The sequence below is a fragment of the Ursus maritimus genome, unplaced genomic scaffold, assembly GCF_017311325.1.
Source record: "Ursus maritimus isolate PB19 unplaced genomic scaffold, ASM1731132v1 scaffold_26, whole genome shotgun sequence".
In the NCBI taxonomy this organism is placed as follows: Eukaryota; Metazoa; Chordata; class Mammalia; order Carnivora; family Ursidae; genus Ursus; species Ursus maritimus.
Genome location: NW_024425119.1, coordinates 5,560,651 through 5,579,966, shown reverse-complemented (window position 1 = coordinate 5,579,966; position 19,316 = coordinate 5,560,651). Strand labels below are relative to the sequence as shown.

The window sequence follows — 19,316 nt, the reverse complement described above, 5'->3', positions numbered from 1 at the left end:
AAGAAAGAAAGAAAGAAAGAAAGAAAGAAAGAAAGAAAGAAAGAAAGAAAAAGGCAGGGGAAAAATATGGAGTCACACAGAGTAGGGCACTATGGTGGAAAGAGTGGATGTATAACACAAGGTTATAAAGCTGCCAAATAATGAAGAACAGGTAGGCATGTAGGGAGAAAACTACAAAAGAATAGTGTCATGTGAGCCCAGGAAATAAAATGTATTAATAAGTAGGGTCTATAAGATTAGGTGAGAAAAATGTACACTGGATTTGACAACAGAAAGGTCATTAGTGCTTTTTGCAAGGCCAGTTTTAACATAATCTAAGATAATTTTTACTACAAGCTATTACTTTGAAAAAAGATTTTATCTATTTTAGAGAGCAAGCATGAGTGGGGGAGGGGCAGAGGCCGAGGGAGAGAATCCCAAGCAGACTCTCCACTAAGTGCAAGCCCAATGCAAGATCATGACCTGAACCGAAATCAAGAGTCAGATGCTTAACACTGAGCCAAGCAGGCGCCCCCAAACTTATTTTGAATAACATGGAGGAAACAGGTTTATCAGGCTGGTGCCTGATGATTAATCAGTGATATCAGTACCTAATACAGGGTAGGCTCTTAATAAACGTTTACCGTTGAACTGCACCATACAGAGCACCTTAACATCTTGTAACTGAGTACGTGTTTTAAGAAGGGGATGCAGTGGGGTAGGTGAGGTGGTAAATGACAGTATAAAAATATACACAAGAGGGGCGCCTGGGTGGCTCAGTGGTTAAGTGTCTGCCTTCGGCTCAGGTCATGATCCCAGGGTCCTGGGATTGAGCTCCTTGTTGGGTTCCCTTCTCAGCGGGGAGTCAGCTTCTCCCTCTCCCTCCCCGCCCCCCCATGCTCTGTTTCTCTCTCTCTTTCAAATAAATAAATAAATAAAATCTTTAAAAATATATATATATATACACACGAAAAAAATGTATAATCGCCTAAAGCAAATGGTCACTTTATTTTTTTTTAAGATTTTATTTATTTATTTATTTGAAAGAGAGAGAGAAACAGAGCATGGGGGGGCGGGGAGGGAGAGGGAGAAGCTGACTCCCCGCTGAGAAGGGAACCCAACAAGGAGCTCAATCCCAGGACCCTGGGATCATGACCTGAGCCGAATGCAGACGCTTAACTGACTGAGCCACCCAGGCGCCCCTGCAAATGCTCACTTAAATCACAATTCTAAATTCCTTATTTTCACATTAACATAGATGTTTCTATAAACCAAGAAAAACTGAATAATATTATACATGTTTTAATGGTTAACATGATTTTTTTAAAAGATTTCATTTATTTATCCATTTGAGAGAGAAAGAGAGAGAGAGAGACCTTGAGGAGCAGGGGTGGAGCAGAGGTGGAGGGAGAGGGAGAGGAAAGAATCTCAAGAGATTCTGTGCTCAGCATGGAGCTCAATCCTACATCCCTGACATCATGACCTGAGCTGAAACCAAGAGTCAGACACTTAACCAGCTGAGCCACCCAGGCGCCCCTAATGGTTAAAAGGATGTGAAGAGTCTTTATTAAAAAGTGATCAGGAACTGGTTGAAATTATCACCATGAAATGTAAAATATCTATAACTATTTTTATTCATAACAAATTCACACCCTCTAAAGCATTGGCTTGACATAAAGTGATTATTCTAAGAAACAGCTTCCCCCCATAATTACAACAAAAATACTTTTTTTTTTGCAAAACATTAATTTAATTGTGAAATATAGACAATCAAAAATAGATGGACGTAACGGTATCAAGGAAAAGAGCATACCAAGACTCTTCCACTTTTATTAAAGGTTTTGACAATGAGAGATTCATAAAATCTCACAAAATTGTTTGCTATATAATAAACATCTACTTCTGAGTAGGAGACATATGCCATATTATAGCAACCATTTTAATATGTAAAATAATTCTGAATTCTTACTATAAAAATATTTGGCTAAAATATGAAACATCTTTGCAGTAAAACTGACAATGTAACTTAAGATTTCAGAAATGTCTCCTGGAAAAAATGCGACTGTTTTCTTTTGCCAGACAAACTCTCAACAGTAAAAGTTAAGGTGCCATAAATTAGACAAAGCTAGAAAGCAACATCAACTTATTATAACAGTATGCAACATGGACTTCCTCCTTGTCAAACAGACAACCACTTAACGACAATGACTTATAATATACAGGAAAAAGAGAATACGTTCTTCAGAAAGAAATGACATCACAAGATAATTCTTATAAACAATCCCCTCCTTGAAGTCCTGAATAGCTTCAGAGAACACCATTACAGAATAGGTAGAGGCAATTCACATGACATGAAAGGATTCCTTTATGATACCCTCCTTAAATAGAAACACAATTCAAATATAAACACACTTGTAAAACTCCGATTCTCTTAATCAAACATTTGTTTACTACCATGCTCAGCTACTAGCGGCATTTGGATGCAAAGGCTTAACTCGTGCTAATCTGGACAAGCCAAGGCGGAGACTCTGATTTGGAGACTTAACTGACACCGCTGCCAGTGGGCTCCTGCTGCTGTTACTGCTGCTTCCAGATATCGCTGAAAGAAAACATACCCCTGATGCTGATGATGTTTGAAATCTCTTAGCAAAGATCAACTTATAAAACAGAAAAAAAAAAAAAAAAAAAAAAAAAAAAAAAAAGCAGGTATGGATTACTGTGGTATATAAGTTCTATCAAGCTATAAACAAGATCAAAAGAATAAACAGTATTATAGAGCAGAAAGAACACAGTACTGCCTACTTTTGAACATGCTCAGAAGGCAAGGTAATGACACCAAAACTTTAAGCACAAAAGCTGAAATAAGTTGGGAGCAACTAACATTGGTTGGAAAGGCATAAAGAAAGGCATGCAGTTATAATTTCTAAAGTAGCAGAAAAATCTAATGCATTTTTTGAAAATGCTACAATTTTTACAAATACTCCTTGAATCTATTTTTTCAAATATTAAATCATTTAAACATGAGAAATATTCTTTTTATTTATTTATACTAGTTCATTTAAGTGACATCACATGGTATTTGTCCTTCTCTGACTGGGGGTGGGAGTGGATGGGTGACATAGGCAAGGGGGATAAAGGGGCCAAGAGGTATAAACTTCCAATTATGAAATAAATAAGTCACGGAGATGAAAAGTCCAGCATAGGGAATACAGTCAATAATATTGTAATCATGTTGTCTGGGGACAGACGGTAACTATGCTTATTGTGTCGAGCACTGGGTAGTGTGTGGAATTACTGAATCAATATCTGCCTGATATTTCACAAGATGAAGTAATTAAGAGATATTAAGTAATCATGCAGTCTCAAACTGCAATCTTTTTTTATAATGCTTTTTATTTAATATTTCAAGTTTTTATTTAAATTCTAGTAACACAATAATGTAATATTAGTTCCAGGAGTAGAATTGAGTGATTCATCACCTACATATAATACCCAGTGGTCCTCAAAACAAATGCCCTCCTTAATGCCCATCATGTATTACCCATCCCCCCACCCACCTCCCCTCCAGCAACCCTCAGTTTGTTCTCTATAGTTAAGAGTCTCTTATGGTTTTCCTTCCTCTTTTTTTCCTTTCCCTATGTTCTTCTGTTTTGTTTCTTAAATTCCACATATGAGTGAGATCATATGGTATTTGTCTTTCTCTAACTTATTTTGCTTAGCATAATACCCTCTAGTTCCATCCAAATGGTAAGATTTCATTTTTTTGGATGGCTGAGTAATATTCCATCGTATATATACATATATATACCACATCTTCTTTATCCAGTCACAGTTGATGGACATCTGAGCTCTTTCTGTAATTTGGCTATTGTTGATAGTGCTGCCATAAACATCAGGGAGCAATATAAAAATACCAACTCAGACTGAAATCTGTCTATTAATACCTAGTTATCCGGGGGTGACCACTGGGGACCAATCAAGAAATGTCAGTGAAAAGTAAACCAAAGCTCAGTAGATTTGGAATGACTTAGAGGAGAGGGAACAAATGAGGAGAGACATACCAGAGGGAGGAAAGTGGACACAAAGAGACTCTGACAGAAGACGACATACATTGTGTTTAAGGAATAAAAATGGTATCAATTTTCCTGGACTAGAGGGTTCATGTGGTTGGGTGAGAGGAAGGGGATACAGGACTAGTTATGGAGCCACAGGTAATTTGGGCATGAAATGAGCTAGGTTCTTGGTAATGTCAAGAAGAGTGAAGATCAAAGAATTCTTGAAGATCAGTGAGACTTAACTGTGGAGCAAAAAAAACCCCAAAAAACAGAAAATAAAAAAAACACAAAGAGAAGTCAAGTCTGCGAGGGCATTTGTTAAATGCGGGGAGCCCTGTGTACAGGTCCCAAGGCTTCAGTCAGACTGTGACCAGTGGGTCTTGACCAAACAGATTTGTTGCCAAAAATAAATACCAGGAATGTTAAATGTTAACACTCTTTGACACTATAATTCCACTACTAGGAATTTGTCCTAAGAAAATAAACAAGGATGTGCCCACAGATTTCTAAAACAAGGACATCTGTGCTTACTGCAACCTTATTTATGACATTGAGAAAATAATAAACAATCTGGATGCTCAGTATAAGGGAATGACAAATGATAAATGCAGCAATCAAAAACCCTGGTTTTGAAAGGTATGTAATAATATGGTATAACACTTACATCTAGGGGAAAAGATCTGCCAGTGATAATTTTCCAAGCCCCTGTCCTTGGATCAATAAATATACCATACCTGGTGGGACCCACTTAGGTTTTCTGCTTTCAGCTGAAGGACTGCGTATTTGTAATGGTTTCCTAGTGGCCTCTGAAGAAAGAGAAACCTTTTTTGGTGAAGGCTGAAATTCTGATTTCATGGCAGCTGGAGCAGAGTCTCCTGAAGTTGCTTCTTAAAAAAAAAAAAAAAAATATATATATATATATATATATACACAGAGAGAGAGAGAGAGAGAGTAATGAGCACTGGGTGTTATATACAACTGATGAATCACTGAACTCTACCTCTGAAACTAATAATATACTATATGTTAATTAATTGAATTTAAATAAATAAAATTTTTTAAAGATTTTATTTATTTATTTGACAGAGAGAGAGACAGCCAGCAAGAGAGGGAACACAAGCAGGGGGAGTGGAAGAGGGAGAAGCAGGCTTCCCAGCGGAGTAGGGAGCCTGATGTGGGGCTCGATCCCAGGACCCTGGGCAGACGCTTAACGACTGAGCCACCCAGGTGCCCCCATAAATAAAATAAAATAAAATAAAATAAAATAAAATAAAATCCTAAAAAAAGTTTTTCATAGAGAAAGATTAAGTCTAGCATGTAGGTGTAAAAATTATAAAGTTACATAATCTTATAAAATAATTAAAAAGGCAGTATCATAAATTTGGAAAACACTTATACACAAACATTGATGGAGAGCCTAAGAACAGCCATCTCTCATGACCGTTTATAGGCAAGGCAGTGTGGTAAGCATACCACATACACTATCTTTAACTCTCAAAACAACTCTGATACAGATATTCCTATCGGCACCATCAGATAAGGAAACAGAGGCTAAGCAATCTCCATGTAGTCTGATAGCTGATAAATACCTGAGCCAGCATTAGGAACCAGGTCTAGCTCCAAAGTCTACACCAGTAGCCATGACATAATAGTATCTCATCAGTATGCGTCAGTGAGACAATATATTACGCTCTAGGGTTACAAAGAGTACAGCTCATGGATCTTGTTCCCAGGGAACTTAGACTCCAGTAGAGTTAAGTCACTAGACTCCAGTAAAAAGGGGAAAAAAGCAAAGACATGTGTATCATGCCATGTGATGAGAGAAAAGACAGACTTTAGAAATATGCACCATAGGAGGGAACCCACAATCTGTGTATATATCTGCATAGGTTTAAAAAGTCACAGGGACTGGAGGAGATAATGCTAAGTGAAATAAGTCAGGCAGAGAAAGACAATTGTCATATGATTTCACTCATTTATGGAACATAAGAAATAGCAGGGAGATCGGTAGGAGAAGAAAGGGAAGAATGAAGCGGAGTAAACAGAAGGCAGAATGAACCATGAGAGACTATGGACTCTGGGAAACAAACTGAGGGCTTCAGAGGGGAGGGGGTGCGGGATCAGGATAGGCCGGTGATGGGTATTAAGGAGGGCATGTATTGCATGGAGCATTGGGTGTTATACGCAAGCAATGAATCATGGAACACTACATCAAAAACTAATGATGTACTGTATGGGGACTAACATAACATAATAAAAAACTAAAAATAAAAAAAGAAATATATTTTTGAAAAATAAATAAATAAATAAAAAACCACAGGGAAGTTGCTTGAGGATACTTTGAGCCAGATCAAGGCTGCAAAGTAAAGATGAGTTGGAGGGAAGTTATCTAGGCAGAGGGGGCAGAGCATGCAAAGCTAGAGAATGCGGCCGGTTCCAGGACCAGAGGTGCTGGTTCAATATGGCTAGNATGTCAAGGATAGGAAGGGTGAGACACATGGACCGGGTGCACATCACCAATGCAGAGTTTTGCATACCAGGGAAGGAGTTTGGCTAGTCACAATCGGGAACTGATTTTTCTCAGAAACGCCTGTGTTCTGAATACATCTTTCTGATGGTAGCTTAAGGCAAGCAAACCACTTAGAAGGCTCTTAAGGTAATCTAGGGGAGAGGTGATAAGGGCCTAAACCAGGGGTGAATGGAGGAAAAAACAACAGCTTGGAGATCTTTCAGGAATTGGATGGGAGGAGGTGGTGATGGAGACAAAGAAATAATGACTTGCAAGTTCCTGTCATGGGCACACTTATGCAGAGAATGAACATAAGAATGGGACTAGGTTTTGGTTTTTTGGAGGGATGTGCTGGAAATGAAGGGAGGAAGAGAGATGGAATATAAATTCACTTTTAGATAATGCTTACTGTGACATACCTTAAGGGATATCTAAATACGTATGAATATGAAAACTTTCACCATATACTCTTCTTAATGTTAACATCTATATTCCCTAGATCAACACTATCCAACAGAGACTTTTCTGCTGTGATAGAAATTCCGTGCTGTCCACGTGACAGCCACTAGCCACATGTTGTTATTAATGACCTTGAAATAAATGTGGTTAGCAAAACCACAGAACTGACTTTTAAAGTTTATTTAGCTTTAATTAAATCTAATATAGGTGCATGTGGCCAGTGGCTATCATATTGGGCAGCACAGCTCTCGAAATTTTCTCTGTCAAGGGAAAAACTGTAACACGTACCTGATGAAAGACTCTCAAAAGTTACTCAATACTTTATTAGTGGGACTAGAAATATAATCCAACTTTCTTAATTCTTAATCCCATTATTTAGCAGGTAAATTTTACTTCTAAAATCATATATTAAACTTCCTTGTGAAGCAACTTGCTCCAAGGTATATAGAAGACTTGAAATGGTAAATTCCAACGTGGAAACTGACATTTTATTCTGAGTTTTTAGGGTGTCTTGGTGAGGAAACATAAACAAACGTCTAAAGAAAATATAAAATATGTTCATATTGTTAGACTTTTTCATTTCAGTTTGTGGTAAGCAGAATAATGGTCCCAAAGATGTCTATAACCCAATTTCCAGGACAAGTGCATGTCCCCTTACACAGCAAAGGGACTTAACAAATGTCACTGAGTTAAGGATCTTGAGATGGGGAGATTATCTTGAATTATCTGGATGGCCCAACGTACTCACAATGGTCCTTATAAGTGAAAGTGAGAAGCAGGAGAAAGACAGCAAGAGAGAGTCAGTGATGTGATGTGAGAAAGTCCTTGTCTTTGCTAGTTTGAAGGTGGAAGTGGACCATCAGTCAAAGAACACGGTGGCTTCTAGATGCTACAGGAAAAGGAAAATTTCTCCCAGAGCCTCCACAAAGGAACATGCTCCCGCTTATAGCTTGATTTTAGTGCAATGAGAACCACTCTGAACTTGTGGCCTACAGAATTACAATAAATTTGTGGGGGTTTTTAAAAGATTTTATTTATTTATTAGAGAAAGTGAGAGACAGAGTATGAGCAGAGGGGAAGGTACAAAGGGAGAGGGAGAAGCAGACTCCCCACTGAGCAGGGAGCCCAACACGGGGCTTGATCCCAGGACCCTGGGATCATGACCTGAGCTGAAGGCAGACGCTTAACCAACTGAGGCCCCAGACACCCCTAAATTTGTGGTTTTAAACCACTACATTTGTGGTAATTTTTTAAGGCAGCAATCAGAAACTAATACACAGCTTTATCTCTAAAACCCTCTGTGCCTAAAATCTAATTTCTGAAAACCAGATGAATTTGTCAATTTAAAAAGACACTAATTGGGACTCCTGGGTGGCTCAGTTGGCTTAGTTGTCATTTCTTAGTAAGCACTCAGCACCACACTATTTAAGGTGACAGCAGCTCTCACCACTAATAAGTGGAGCCCGAATAATGGAAAATTTAGTTTCAAACAACTAAGACATAAAAATATATATCAATAAGGAAAGAAAAATCAGGTTAATGTAAGTTATATCTTATAATAATCTATCATATATTATGAACTCAAATGTATCCTGCCTGCTTTTATATAAGAAACATGCTCAAGTTTTCACAAATTCCAAGTCTTATTGTAAAAATGGTTTCTAACAATTTGTTTTGAAAAACCAAAGAAGGGGCGCCTGGGTGGCTCAGATGGTTAAGCATCTCCCTTAGGTTCGGGTCATGATCTCAGGATCGAGCCCCATGTCAGGCTCCCTGCTCAGCGGGGAGTCTGCTTCCCCCTCTCCCTCTGCTGCTCCCCCAGGTTGTACTCTCTCGCTCTATCAAATAAGTAAATAAAAGCTTAAAAAAAAAAAAAAAAAGAAAGAAAAGCCAAAGAAGCCCTAAACATGTGGCAAAAGGGTTCTCAAATCAAAGACTAAGTCAAGCGTGAAAGCAAGAAATGAGAATCATGCAAAGATGTGGTCCAGTGGCTAGAGCTTGGGCTCTAAATGGACAAACCTGGGTGCAAATTCCAACTCCTCACATAATTAGTTGTAAGAATTCCAACAAATTATTTAACCTGAGCCTTGGTGTTCTCACCGTAAAATGCAGGTGATCCTAGCTGTCTCAGAGGGTGGCCGTCAGCGCGGCAGGCGGGTAATTCTAGTAAGAGCTACACAGGCAGTGGGGCTCAGAACTCTTGTCTGCTTTTCTCCCTTCCCCACCCCTGCTTCCCTCTGTGTATCTTAGCTAGAAGTGAACACTGGCAAAATGTTACAAAGACCAAAGGCAGGGAGAAGAAAAACACATTAAATAAACCAAATACATTTCCTTTATAAAATTAAGTGTTTTGGACCAAGCTTACCCAAAGTATCACGTTTGGATTTAGGTTTCTTCTCCTTCTTTTCAACTGGGGATTTTACCTTCACTCCTTTCTTTTTAATTTCTTTCGCTTTATTTTTTCCCATAGTGAAGTCTTCATCATCGTCTTCACTCTCACTAAAAGCAGAGTCATCCTCAGACTCTTCACCTAAAACGAGGATTACATACTTGATCTTTGTTCTAAAAAGTGAGGCTTCCATGTATGCCTGAAACTAATATAACATTGTATGTCAATTTATTTCGATTTTAAAACAAAGTGAAGTTTCTATTACCTCTTTACAGCCTTTGCACTAGATTCTTGGGCACCTCGTGCTATGCTATGCCACAGCAGGACTGAGAGCATGGCTGCCTGGGTTTGAATCCTGGCCCCTCTGCTTACACTCTGTGTGACCTCAGACAGGCTGCTCCCTTCACTGTGCTTAAATTCCTATGTATAAAATGAGGATCATCATAAGGCCTACATCAGAGGGTTGTTGTGCAGATTAAATGAGTTAATATAGGTAAAGCATTTAGAATAATATCTGGCAAACAGCAAGCAAAACAGCACTGTTTGCTTTTACTATTATCATTATAATTTCCGATCAGTAATCTTTACTTCCAATTTTTCCAATTTAACTTAGTAATTTTTAAAAAGAATGGTAGGGCATTATATTAGCAACTCCTTCAAAACAAGGACCTTGATGGTAATAACAGTATACCTTCTTTTAATCACATAAACTTCAACATTCTAGAATAGAAACCAACTGGGAATCGAGAAGAGACTAGTCATACCAAAACATCTTAACTGATACTCCTGTGTATGATTTTATTTGGGACACACGTCTTATTTCCCACAAGCTCTTCTCTGTATTAATGGGATGATACAAGCTAGTGAGGTGATATATTAAGTAGCTACGGCTGCTCTGGAAACCAACTTTTTTCATAGAACTGGAACAAATAATCCTAAAATTTGTATGGAAAAGAAAAGACCCTGAATGCCAAAGGAATGTTGAAAGAGAAAACCAAAGCTGGTGGAATCACAATTCTGGACTTCAAGCTCTATTACAAAGCTGTAATCATCAAGACAGCATGGTACTGGCACAGAAACAGACACATAGATCAATGGAACAGAATACAGACCCCAGAAATGGACCCTCAGCTCTATGGTCAACTAATCTTCAACAAAGCAGGAAAGAAAATCCAATGGAAAAAAATCTCTTTAACAAATAGCGGTGGGAAAATTGAACAGCCACATGAAGAAGAATGAAAATGGACCATTTCCTTATACCATACACAAAAATAGACTCAAATGGGTGAAAGACCTAAATGTGATATGGGAATTCATCAAAACCCTAGAGGAGAACACAGGCAGCACCTTCTGTGACCCTGGCCGCAGCAAGTTCTTGCTGGACACGTCTCCAAGGGCAAGGGAAACAAAAGCAAAAATGAACTACTGGGACTTCATGTAGATAAAAAGCTTCTGCACAGCAAAGGAAACAGTGGACAAAACCAAAAGACAACCGACAGAATGGGAGAAGATATTTGCAAATATCTTTTTTTTAAAGATTTTATTTATTTATTTGACAGAGAGAGAGACAGCCAGCAAGAGAGGGAACACAGGCAGGGGGAGTGGGAGAGAAAGGCTCCCAGAGGAGCAGGGAGCCCGATGTGGGGCTTGATCCCAGGACCCTGGGATCGGACCCTGGGATCACACCCTGGGTCAAAGGCAGACGCTTAATGACTGAGCCACCCAGGCACCCCAATATTTGCAAATATCTTATCAGAGAAAAGGCTAGTATCCAAGACCTATAAATAATTTATTAAACTCAACACCCAAAAAACAAATAATCCAGTTAAGAAATGGGCAGACGACATGAACAGACATTTCTCCAAAGAAGACATACAAATAGCCAACACATGAAAAAATGCTCACCATCATTATTTTCATTCAAAACCACAATGAAATACCACCTCACATCAATCAGAATGGCTACAATTAACAAGTCAGGAAACAACAAATGTTGGCAAGGATGCAGAGAAAGGGCAAGCCTCTTACACTGTTGCTGGGAATGCAAGCTGGTGCAGCCACTCTAGAAAACAGTACGGAGATTCCTCAAAAAGTTAAAAATAGAGCTACCCTATGACCCAGTAATTGCACTATTAGGTATTTATCCAAAGGATACAAACATAGTGATCTGAAGGGGCACTTGCACCCCAATGTTTATAGCAGCAATGTCCACAATAGCCAAACTATGGAAAGATCCCAGATGTCCACTGACAGATGAATGGATAAAGAAAATGTGGTATATATATATACGTGTGTGTGTGTGTGTGTGTGTGTGTATATATATATATATATATATATATATATACACATATACACAATGGAATATTACACAGCCATCAAAAATGAAATCTTGGGGTGTCTGGGTGGCTCAGTCGTTAAGCATCTGCCTTCGGCTCAGGTCATGTTCCTGGGTCCTGGGATCGAGCCCCGCATCGGGCTCCCCGCTCAGTGGGAAGCCTGCTTCTCCTTCTCCCACTCCCCCTGCTTGTGTTGCCTCTCTCACTGTGTCTCTCTCTGTCATATAAATAAAATCTTTAAAAAAAAAATTAAATCTTGCCATTCGCAACGATATGGATGGAACTAGAGGGTATTATGCTAAGCGAAATAAGTCAATCAGAGAAAGACAATTACCATATGCTCTCACTCATATGTCGAATTTAAGAAACAAAATAGAGGATCATAGGGGAAGGGAGGGAAAAATAAAATAAGACGAAATCAGAGAGGGAGAAAAACCATGACAGACTCTTAACTCTAGGAAACAAACAGGGTTGCTGGAGGGGAGGTGCGTGGAGGGATGGGGTACCTGGATGATGGGCATTAAGGAGGGCATGTGATGTAATGAGCACAGGGTATTATATAAGACTGATAAATCATTGAACTCTACCTCTGAAACTAATAATACGGTATATGTTAATTTACTGAATTTAAATAGAATTAAATTTTAAAAAAGAATATCCATAGTTAAGCAATGATTCTTCTGTTTTAGGGAAGGCCAGGGGAAGGGAGTCAGAAAACCATGTCTTATAAATAATAAATTCTGAATACTAAGTGTAAGTAAAGAGTAGTACTATTATCATAAAAACATCTTTACATTTTTTTATATTATAAAACAGTACATGCTTATTGCAGGAAATATAGAGCACACCAAAGAAATATTAAGGCAAAAGAAAATTCACTACTAATCTCGCCACTCAGAGATAACCACTGTTATGCTCAGCGTATATAATATTTACTTATCTGTAGGAAATAATACATTTTATATAAAAACTAAATATACATAAACATTTCCAAGCATACACAATGATAGACAATAATAAACCAGACTCAATATTCATCAATACTTTTCTACATTTGTTTCATCTCTCTCTCGTCTTCTCTTCCCCTTCCTCCTTGGAATATGTTAAAATAAATCCAAGGCATCAGGTCATTACACTCCTAGATACTTCAGAGTATGTCTCTAAAAAACACGGACTTTTTTTTTTTTTTTAACACAGCAATGTCGTTATCATATCTTAAGATATGATATCAATAATAGTTTCTTGGTATCATCTTCTATCCAGTCAATATTAATCACTTTTAAATAGAGCTCTATCCCTTTCCTCTTCCCCCCAACGCCTTTGACTTGTTGAAGTAATCAGGTCAGTTGTCTTATAGAACTTCCAAAATTCTGGATTTGACTGTTTTCTTCCTCATGATGTCATTTAGTTTATTCTGTGAGCTGGAATTTTCTCAAGGCTCAATTAGAATCAGGCTCACCTTATTATTTTTTTGTAAGAATATACTTCATGAGTGATGCTCTGTACTTCATATTATATCAGATCAGAAAGCACATAACATATGTCCTACTCTTAGTTGGTTCAGTTGACCCAAACTCTCATTGCGAAGGTCCTCATCAGCCTTCCATTGACGGGTCTTTGCCTAAATTAACAACGTCATTATGATCTTCAAATTGTGATTTCCTTATTCTGTCTTTCCACACAGCAAAAACTTAAAAACAGATGAGAGTAATCAACCCATATATTCACATAATGATTACTGTGTTATATAGAATTGGTCATATAATGCCAACAGACCACATGAAGGCTGCTATAAATAGCACTTTGTAAAATCAAAGAATTATTTCTGGAGTTCCAAAAGGATCTACGTTCGGGGAGGGCAAGTAGTGGAGTTTCTCCAAAATTTCAAAATACAGAGTCTAGGAGGACAAAACTTCCTATGTATCCAACAGTTTTGGTAGTGCATGTATACTTTTCTTGGTGTGAGAGGATAATTGATAGGGGCTGGCTAAACTCTATTTATAAAACTTATCTAAAGATGGGGTCCAACTGATCATCATCAGTCAACAAAGAAAGTAATTTAAATAATTTGGTGGTGGGAAGACCCAGAATCCCAAGTCAGCAGCATACCATACTGGCAAATCTGGCAGGCCCAAACACTGGGGTTATGGATTCTGTGACTCTTCAGACGTCCTTAAGAAAAGTCTTATGTTCTCTCCAATTTTCATTCTTCTTTCTCTACTGAAGGTCACAATGACCCTTTCTCTTTTCATCTAGGGTGAGTCAGTAGAGGGGGAAAGTTCTGACATGTCAGCTAAAGAAAAGGATCTTGCTCCAAAATAACTTCAGGTTGTCTGAAACGATACCAGTTACACATTCAAGTGCAATAAACAATCACCTCTGAGGGGACTGGGGAGTTGTTGGTCACCGCTGGCTTAGAGTGGAATGAAAATAAACTGTACTTCTCCTTCAAGTACACTAAACATGAAGAGAAATAGGTTTATCTTTCAATTTAAAGGTAAAGCAGGCTTGGCTGGAATAGCTTAAGGAGGCTTACACAGCCAGAAGACAGTATAAGGCTTTTGCATGCTCGGATAGGGGACAGAAAAAGAGAGACAAGGAGAAAATTCTGTCTAAAGCTTAGTTTGTATATCCATGGCACAGGCCAGTGGACAGTTACCACCACAACCAATGAGCAAGCTCCCTCTAACGGAGGGACTGCTTCCCAGGGTGGACCACATGGCATTTTATAGGGAGAATAGCCATACTTGTAGTTTGGTGGAAACCGTAATAATGTAACAGGGGGAAAAAACCAAAGCAGCTCTCAAAGACCTGGAGAAGTAGCCGTCTTTTTAGTTCACAAATAACTGCTAGGTAGGGGATACTTCTTAGAACCTAAGAATGTATACTACCATATAAACAATTAGCATTATTTTCTCCCAATGTCCTAACCAGTCTCATATCCAAGGACTCAGACATTCCATTTATTGACAAATCATTGTTACCATAACAGATTCCTGTTGCGACTACTGTTCTAGTTACAATGATAACAGGCCTCATCAGAATTCACACTAAAATCACCATTTGACAACCACATCTCCCCACAAACTGCTAACAGGTCTTGAATCCGTCCAAAGGAAGTGAGAATAAATTTCAGTTAGAAATATTTTTTGCAGTCCTCATATCCTAAGGAGCACATATTTCAATAAATGTTTTCTTTCCTATTTTTGGTGCTTTCTATATCCTAAATCACCATTCAACTGTACAGGACTTGAAATTAAATCTATTCCTCTCTCAGAACTTTGGCTCATATTTCCTCTCAAAAATATTTGCTTATGCAAAATTGAATAGGAAAAACAACCTGGAACCAAGCTAGTTACTTTTTTTAAATGATTATATCCTTCTTTTTAAAAAATTTCTAATTGTGGTAAAAAAAAAAAAATACCTCTAACATAAAATATACTATCTTAATCCTTTTTAAGTGTGGAGTTCAGTAGTGCTGAACATATTCACACTGCTGTGCAACAGATCTCTGGAACTTTTTCATCTTGCAAAATTGAAACCATACCCATTAAACAACTCTTATTCCTGCCTCTCCCCAGTCTCTGTTAACCACCATTCTACTTTGTTTCTATGAATTTGACTATTTTAGATACCTCTGCTAAGTGAATCACACAGTACTTGTCTTCTGTGACTGGCTTATTTCACTTTGCATAAAGTCCTTAAGGTCCATCCAAATTGTAGCACATGACAGGATTTCCTTCCTTTTCAAGGCTGAATATCCCGCTATACGTGAGACCACATGGTGTTTATCCATTAACCCACTGATGGGCATCTGGGTTGCTTCCACCTCCTAGCTATTGTGAAGAATGCTGCTAGAAATATGGGTGTGCAAATATCTGAGACCCTGCTTTCAATTCTTTTGGGATATATACCCAAGAGTGGGATTGCTAGATCATATGATAGTTCTATTTTTAATTTTTTGAGGGACTTCCATCCGTTTCCCACAGCAGAAATGCCACTACCAGCGCACAAGGGTTCTAATTTCTCCACATCCTCACCAACACTTGTTATTTTCTCTTTTTTGACATTCCAATGGGTGTGGGGTGACAGCTCACTGTGATTTTGATTTGTATTTCCCTAATGATACTGATATTGGGCATCTTTTGCTTTTTGGCCATTTGCGTATTATCTTTAGAGATTTTAACTACTTTTAAAGGCATACAGGTGACTTTTAAGTCACTATCCAAATTACAATTTCAATAAAAACTTATTTTTATAAAATGATTTGAAAGAGATTATTGGACGTTGGAATGCAAATAACACGTTTTTCTTTTTAAATCTCTATCATACCTGAAACATAACCCGTATAAACCCAGCCAACAAAGCAAATGATTTCATTACCACATAGAAAGCAAACACTTGAACCATTATTAAAGACAAATAATTTCATTGGCATGCTAAGTAGCCTTGCAATTTATAACTTTAAAATTGTTTATGGATTTTTCTGACAAACGTGCGTCAGATAATGATAAGGACATTCTAGAAGCGCTATGATCATCATCCCTGAAAAGACACTTAAACTGACAAGGGGTTATTCTTATCATTTGGGGCTTTTTTGTATTCAGTAACCTTACGTTGGGAAGCATTCAGCCCGTGCTCTCCTACACTATCTCCTCAGGGAGTTTTCTGTCACTGGCTCCTGCTTCCTGGTGCTCCACTTATGTCTCTGTTTCTCCAAGTAGGACTCCTGGACCGCCTGCTTTGGCATGACCTGGGTCACGTAAAATGGCAGGGACTGGTTCAAAAGGCAGATTTCTGGGCTCTACCGTCCTTCCTCTTCTTCACAGCTCTTCTATGATGACACTAGACACGTTCTACATTTCATTATTGTCTGTGTCCCCTCGCTCGAATTTAAGCTCCTTAAGGAGCTCTGGTTTTTGTTGTTGTTCACTGCTGTATTCCTAGTGTCTAGAACATAATGCACGGAACAGATACTCAAATATTTAAAGAATGTTGAGGAGCAAAACTATTTGTCAACAGCATGTTAAAATCTGTCAAACTCTATCATCTGATTTGGCACAAATTTATGGATTCATTCACTTTAAGTTTTAATTAATATATTACAGGGCTCCGTCAAGGTCACTATGCTTCCCATCTGTCCTAATTTCTGAAAGAGTCTGAAAACATGTCACAATAAAATACAGGTTCCATATCACAACCTCAAAATATTCATGAATTTCCACTACCTACAGAAAAAAGTCTACACTTCTCAGAGTGGGTCTGAGACCCTCCATGATCTTGTGCCAGCCTGCCTCTTTAGCCTCTTCTATAACATTCTCTCCTGCAGGCTCACTGACTTCTTCTCTGTGTGCTTGTCCATTCCACTGTTTACGCCTTTCTGTCAGTCAGCAATGCTATTTCACCCTGTTATTTGGCCTAAATGCTATTCATTTTTCAAGGCACAGCTTAAAGGTCACCTCCACATAAAGCTTTCTCCTCAAATGGCAGCGCTGAATTTAACCATCCTGTGTGTTCCTCAAGTTTGTATATAGCAAACATTGAGCACAGTGCTTTGCATACATTAACGGTCTCTAAGAACTTTTTACTGAATTTCCATAGGCTTAATTTTGAGGTAGGCTATAACTCACCAGTTGCAGAGTCTGGTTCAGAGTCATTAGCACTGTCGCCATCGCTGCCTTCCGAAAGAATCTTCCTCTGCTGTACTACAGCTTTTGATGCTGCTTTTCTTTTCCCTTGAGCACCATGAAAATCATCTTCCTCAGTAATCTTATCCAAATCTTCAGGAGAGGCATAAAAATCAACGGAAAACTTTTTGTGACAGGTAATATTGAAAGAATTGCAGAATAGACTTCTATCACATCCGTTGTTTTGATCTGCCCTGCTTTGTCCCTCCGCTGCTTCTGAGGGACCATATAGTCCAAGCTGGGTCAATCCCAGTACATCAGTCTCCTGACAAGAGAGTCTAGTTTAAGGATAAGTGCGAGACTCAACTGAGGACTCTTTCCCGCAAAAAATGGTAAAACTGGAGCTGGGAAGATGCAGTGGTCAATAGCTATTGACTAGAAGCCAGGGGTCATCATGACCCTCCTCCAGGCAAGAAAAGGAAAATGAGTCTGCAGTAAAAGGAAAGAAAACTAAAACACAAAGAAACGAAGGAGAAGTGGTGAAGGGAACCTTAACAAATTTAAATATCTTGGTTCTAGCTACAGTGTCAGGTATTTAAATAAAAGTTAGAAAAATAGGAATGTTGCTAGAAAAAGTAAATATTATTAATATCAAAACTTACCTAAATAATCACTGGCTACACTGCAATTGGAGATATGGGGAGCCTTATTCATTGTTCCAGTTTCACTGCTGCCGCATTTTTCGGTGCCTAAAGGCAAGAAGGAAAAAGATACAGATGCACCTTAATCAGCCAACGGACAGAAATAGGAAAATTGGTGCTCAAATGTAAAAGCATCCAGATACAGATAAATGATCCAAACTCAGAGCACAGTGATTTACCTTGGAAAGGTTAGCATATGGTTAGACGAGTTTGGGCTCTGAAATCACACAGACTTAGACTTCAGTTGAAATTCAGGCTCTATCACTTACATTGGCTATACGACCACAGGAAAGTTGCTTATCCTCTCTAAGCCTTGTCTTCATCTATAATATGGAGATAAAAAATAGTGTGTGGAATAATTGGGTTTATTGTGGGGGATCACATGTAGGAATTGCTTATTGTAGTGCCCAGCACATAGGAAAGCATCAATAAATATTAACTATCATTTCTGTGTAGGCAGATACACGCTTTTACTAACAAAGCATAACCTTAAAATGATCTGAAGTATTTCAAGAGGACTTTAAGTCATGATAATTGGTACTATTAAATCCCATTGCTATAAAGTGCATTCATCTATGGGAAGTGGTACTTCCAAGAAAATCCTGCTACGTACTCTACCCTCTCTTACAGGAGAGAGATGAATTTAATCTTCTCAACTTTTGGATGTAAGATAATGCCATTTCACATTTCTTTGATTTCCTGATTACTAAATGGCTCCCTAATCAACAGTGTGTCATTTATTTCCAAATAGGAGGAATACTGATTTAAACATCTATACCCCTAAATAAGCGAACGAGTTAAAAATATCCTCCAACGTAAGTTAAGCCGAAACGATTTCATCCAAAAAGTATTTTCACAGTTTGAATATCTTTTCCAGGAATGATTTTTGCCTCTCCAGAGTATCAATATTGCCATCTGCTGCACAGTTGCCAGAAAAATTGAAGGAGAAAAACTCAGAGAAATCCACAAATCACACATCTCTTATGTCCGCTGAGCTTGCTAACCAAACTAGTATCTTTAACTTTTGTAAATAATAAAAACTACCACCACTAGGTCATGTTTAACTGATTTGAATTTTGAGAGAAAACAGACGGATTGTTAGGATTGTACAAATTCATTTGATCAAGAAATTAAATTTCCACTGTAAACAAAAATGTAACTTGAACATCCGAGCTCATAGTCCATGACCACAAGTTTACATTAAGGGTTCAGCAGAGATGTGTGTGTGCGCGCATATAGATTTATGCAGCAGAATAAACAA

General features: G+C 38.3%; 1 protein-coding gene across 5 annotated transcripts in view; it reads right to left on the bottom strand.

Moving 5' to 3' along the window:
- The window catches only part of RAD51AP1 (RAD51 associated protein 1), a 36,302-nt gene that overhangs the window by 8,310 nt on the left and 8,676 nt on the right, over positions 1 to 19,316 (bottom strand). Inside the window, exons 5-9 of one of the 5 annotated variants that reach the window (XM_008704884.1) lie at positions 18,017 to 18,103; positions 17,358 to 17,507; positions 9,368 to 9,532; positions 4,769 to 4,921; positions 1,500 to 2,578 (exon numbers count right to left, since the gene is read on the bottom strand). In XM_008704884.1, the coding sequence (XP_008703106.1) occupies positions 2,439 to 2,578; positions 4,769 to 4,921; positions 9,368 to 9,532; positions 17,358 to 17,507; positions 18,017 to 18,103 (695 nt within the window). In that variant the 3' untranslated portion in view covers positions 1,500 to 2,438. Of the gene's footprint in view, positions 1 to 1,499; positions 2,579 to 4,768; positions 4,922 to 9,367; positions 9,533 to 17,357; positions 17,508 to 18,016; positions 18,104 to 19,316 lie in introns of those variants that run through there. The other 4 variants (XM_008704885.1, XM_008704886.2, XM_008704888.1 and 1 more) reach the window with 4 other exon arrangements.